Source organism: Seriola lalandi, unplaced genomic scaffold, assembly GCF_002814215.2.
Source record: "Seriola lalandi dorsalis isolate HSWRI2012SDOR001 ecotype SW California unplaced genomic scaffold, Sedor1 jcf7180002053512, whole genome shotgun sequence".
In the NCBI taxonomy this organism is placed as follows: domain Eukaryota; kingdom Metazoa; phylum Chordata; class Actinopteri; order Carangiformes; family Carangidae; genus Seriola; species Seriola lalandi.
In genome coordinates, this window is record NW_019524065.1 from 13,738 (window position 1) to 18,763 (window position 5,026).

Here is a 5,026-nt window from a genome sequence, read left to right on the forward strand (position 1 = left end):
GGAAGCAGGTACTACCACAAAACTTACATTAGCTAGTTAGCCTAGCTATGTTATGCTCAGACTAGCCGCATTAGCTTGTTGTTAGCTCGTCTGCTGATTCCAGCATTATGAATGTGACGTAACGTCTTTGCCTTTTATATTTATCTGCACATTTTGACCAGAGATCCTTTGTCATCACCAAGTTTCCTGATTAGCTCATGCTAACTTACACATGCTAACTTTCTGGTGATCACTCAGGGATGGACTGATAAGATTTTTTCAGTCAAAGGTCAAAGGTCACGGTGATCTCACAAAATGTGGTTTTGGTTTTGTGAACACAATATCTCCTTAACGTCTTGTCTTCAAATGCTAAAATGTAGGTTTGTGAAGCTGATTAGCTTTTGGTGGCTAAAGGTCAAAGGTCAGTGTGACCTCACAAAACACTTTTTTGCCATAACTCAAGACTTCACAGCAATTATGACAAAATTTCACACCAATGGTTCATATTCTCTCTGACTCTGATAAACAGGGATGTGACCTGAAACTAGTCTGAGTGGCGGAGGGATACGACCACGAGGAGGAGGTTCTAGTTTGACTGTTTGAACTGATGATGATTTAAAGCGCTCTGATACCGTCGATGTGAAACACGATGGGATCGTTACAGCAGAAGCCGGTCGCGATCCCCTTTTCTCCTTGGGGGCCCCAAACATTTGCAGCGTCCGTTACAACTGGACGACCTCACCTGAGATCTTACCTGCAGCTCTTTGTAGAGGCGCTCCAGCTCAGCTGTGGAGGAGGTGTTGTGATGATGGTGGTGATGGCGAGGAGGAGGAGGAAGCGGAGGCTCTAGTCGGTTGCTCCTCAGCACCTCCAGCTGGTCGCTCAGCTCCTCCACCCTCGCCACGGCAACCAGCAGCTCCCTCTGCTTCTGCTGGAACAGACCGGTCATCTGCTCGATCTCCTCCACTGACACACAAACACAGTTAAATACCTTTTTTTGGGTACTTGAAGTAAATTTGAAGCAAAATTAAGATAAAAAAATCTTAGTTTTTTCTTAAATTATGAGGAAAGTTGATTTAATGTTAATCAGCCATTTTTATTTCAGTGTGAAATGGATAAAATAATGATTTAAATCAGGAACTATCTGATCTAAACATAAGAAAACACGACTATAAAGCTGAGACTATTGAAGACAAACACACACACACACACACACACACACACACACACACACACACACACACACACACACACAGCTGGGCACATGTGAACACACAACGGATGAAATAGTAACAGTTACATTTGAACAAGCAGCTTAATGTAAATCCTGTAATTTCCATAATGAAGACGCAGAGTCAGGGTCAAATCTATGTGATCTAATGATCTAATGTCATCTAATCTGATCTTCAGTCTCCATCCATCTGCTCTGACCACACACACACACACACACACACACACACACACTGCCTCTTTCCTGCTGTTGTTAACGTGCCTCCAAAGTGACAACACAGTAAAAGAAAATCTGAACTTAATTACCCACAAATCCTGACGACCGTAAACAGTTTAACCATCACAGCTGAGTGTTGAAACCAGATCAGATCAGTGCACATCATTTATCTTTCTCCTGATTTTAAGTCTTTTATTTTGCAGGTTGTTCTTATTTATTGTGTTCTTGTCTCTTTAACCTCCCTCCTCCTTTTCTTCCTCCTGTAAAACACTTTGTAAGTTTTGTTTTGAAAGGTATGAATACAGCCACTTTTATTTACACTCACTTTAATTACAGTCACTTTTTAGTTTATTTCCTTCTAGATAACTGAATTTTTGTGGTTTGATACTTTACGTCTTATATTGTTGAGATTTCTGTAGAATAATTCACAGAATAAGACAATTAATTTTCGCACTATATCCTTCTTTGTGGTGAATGTAAAACCCATTTTCCCAGTGTGTGTGTACCCACTTTTCAGAGGCACAAAGTCACAACGTCCTTAAATGCATCATATGCAAAAAAGAAAGACACACGACATGCAAACTGTTTAATACAAACTTCATGTTTCTTTGACTGAATGAGTCAAAAATCTCACTAAATGTGACCCGATGCGTCTTAAACAGAGTTCCTGCACCATTTTAAAAATCTAAATCAAAGCTTCTTAAGACGTTTTAAAGACCTCAATAATTGAAAATTAAGACCAAACAATGTTTGACTTTTTCTTTTCTCACAAAAAATGATCTAATTATCGACCTGTTGACCCGTAGACAGCCAAATTATCAGGTTAGCACCACCTAGCGCTAAATTTGTGTCTTCACAAAGCAGCAGTGTCGAACAGGAAACATCATTATTATTGGCTTAGTTTTTTTCTACTAGTCTTAAAGACACTTTCTGCAAATGTAATACCTACAACAGATTTATGGTAAATATAATATTATTTTCCTTTTCAATGATGAGGGGGAACCCTGTTAAGATGCAGTTCCTCAAACAGCCACTAGGTGCTGCTCTGATTGTACTGAAGTGAATGGAAACACTCAAACATCTTTTTAGAAATACAAAGATATGACATTGACCCTGAAGCATTAGAGCCTCCGGAGCAAATTTCACATCGTGGAATGAGTTTTGATGAAAATTTAGAAAACAGTTTTTCCACTCGTTTCTCATTTCGAATGTCGCTCTGATACCAACGTCTCAGTCAACGTAAACAAGTTAAATCTCACAATTTAAATCTCACAATTTAAACCAATAAAGCTGAACACGCAGACCTCCGGCCCACTGACCTAGTTTACTGTTGCTGAGGCGTTTCTGCTCCACCTGGCCCCTGATGGCCCGGACCCGTCGCAGCTTGGCCTCCTGGTTGTGTGCGTTCTCTCGGAGCTGCCGCAGTCGCTCCTGTTCAGACGCCTCCTGCTGCTGCTGCTGCCGCTGATCCTGCAGCTTCAGGTACCGCAGCCGCTGCTCCTGCAAACACACGCAGTCCGTTAACGCATCTGAATTAGTTTGATGAGTGTCTGCAGAGCGAGGAACTCAAATCCTGCTGAAAACAAACTTCACACAAACTCTTCTGCTCACGGCTGAAGGCAAAAAATGTCATTTGAATTTACTGGGTTTTGTGTATTTGTAGGAGCGTAGTGTTACAGTGATGATAGTCGTGGTGTTACTGGCGCTAACAGTAACACCAGCATCAGCAGCAGTGTGTGTGTGTGTGTGGTGTTTGTGTGTGTTGTACCTTGGAGGACAGCAGCTGCTGCTGAGCGTTGATCTGCTGCTGCTGTCGTGTCGCCAGATCCTGCAGCTCGCCCAGCGTCACGTCCAGACAAGGAGCTGAGATCTGCAACACACACACACACACACACACACACACACACACACACAGAGTCAGAGTTCACCTTCACATCATGCAGCGCAGCCTTCACACCAACACAGGGTTTGAAGGAGTTTTAGGCAACACACAACTTCCTGTACATTAACATCACAGCACAGATGAGGAAGACCTGCTGTTTGTAAAGTAGGAACTCTTATCTGTAGCTAACTGTGGCTAAAACCACAACATCTCTGTGTTTACATTTCTATTGCTGCAACTGTTCAACATGCGAACCTGACAGACTCTGAGGAGCTAGGCTAGCAGTTTCCCCTTGTTTCCAGTGTGTGTGCTAAGCTATGCTAATCTCATCCTGGAACTGCCTCTGTACACAGAAAGTCTCTGACCCCGTTCTCCAGACATCTCTCTGCAGACGCCTTGACCTGGTTCCTCTTCATCATCTGATCTGCAGCTCGGGATCCACCTGGACACAAAAACACAGCACAGTCGGTACTGAGGCTTTTAGCTCCCATCAGCTTCAGGTGTAAAAAACTTCTCTACGCTGACGACACACAGTTATACCTGAACACTGTTCAATCACTGGCTGAATCACAGACATAAACAACTGGACGTCCCATGAGTCTTATGCTTGATTCTGACCTTCATCACCTCAGCACCAACTGTGGATTAATCCACTGCTGAAAATAGTCCCCAACAAAGGCACCACAGCGTCCTGTTTGTTTTGAAACTGTGTCCCAGTTCAGGAGCCACATCCTCCGGGGGACGTGGTCTATGAAGGTGTGGTCTTCATAGTCCAGGAAGGCCGAACCGAAATGAGACGCTCTGGTCTACAGAGGATTTTCGCTTTGCGTCACTAACTGTTCCCCTTTTAGTTTGAAGTCTGTTGGTTTTAACAGTGTGATCCTCAGGCTCTCTCTCTCTGTGTTGTTTGCTTTTATTACCGACGCGCAATGCATCTTGGGATACGTTGCATTAAATTATGACATTGAAAACAAAACCTGAACTGAAAAAGGAAACAATGGAAAATAAAACACCTGCATTAATAAAAACTACAATTTTACAATATCATATTTAATTATGATGTTTTTTCAATGTCAATATTCAGATTTTTTATTCATGTCTTTTCTCTGTCATTATTTTATCAGTGTCACTGGTTTTCAGTTTCAACAACTGTCATCGTTTTGCGTAGAGAGGGGGCGGGGCTTGAGGGGGAAAACACAAACAACACAGAAACAAAAACATCAACAGATTATAAAAAGCCTGTGATAAGAATTATAAAACGTACAGTTTTTTTCAATGTCATTGTTTCCTTTTTCAGTTCAGGTTTTGTTTTCAGCGTCACTGTCACAGCCCGATACCGTCGCTGTCCAGGAACAGAGCGATGCATTTGCAGGAGCCTTTGAAATGGGACAGTCTGTGACACAACCAGTCTTCAGATTCGGCTCCTGAAGGATGAAGCTCCTGAACTGGGACACAGCTTTTATGTGTGTGAGGTTTTTAAAGATCTACGTCTTCAGTGGGAACCAGTGGACTCAGAGCCACAGACTGACACTTCGGTGGTTCGGCTCTGCACTTGGGATTTTGTTGACAATAATAAAAACACAGAACAGCAGCAGCTTTATTCTCTGGTGTGACTTTAAAACAATCTAACGGAGGTGGAAACCTCAGAGGGGATTTCCTTTGTGTTTAGGACTGAAAAACCAAAATCACTATCCATCAATAATTCCCCCGACACCCCC

General features: G+C 42.5%; 1 protein-coding gene across 1 annotated transcript in view; it reads right to left on the bottom strand.

The window, feature by feature from the left end:
- LOC111651194 (apoptosis-stimulating of p53 protein 2-like) overlaps window positions 1-5,026 on the bottom strand; it is a 13,686-nt gene that overhangs the window by 6,525 nt on the left and 2,135 nt on the right. Inside the window, exons 2-6 of the mRNA XM_023401150.1 lie at window positions 3,674-3,750; window positions 3,195-3,296; window positions 2,746-2,926; window positions 642-945; window positions 220-244 (exon numbers count right to left, since the gene is read on the bottom strand). Coding sequence (XP_023256918.1) covers window positions 220-244; window positions 642-945; window positions 2,746-2,926; window positions 3,195-3,296; window positions 3,674-3,750 — 689 coding nt within the window. The remainder of the gene's footprint in view (window positions 1-219; window positions 245-641; window positions 946-2,745; window positions 2,927-3,194; window positions 3,297-3,673; window positions 3,751-5,026) is intronic.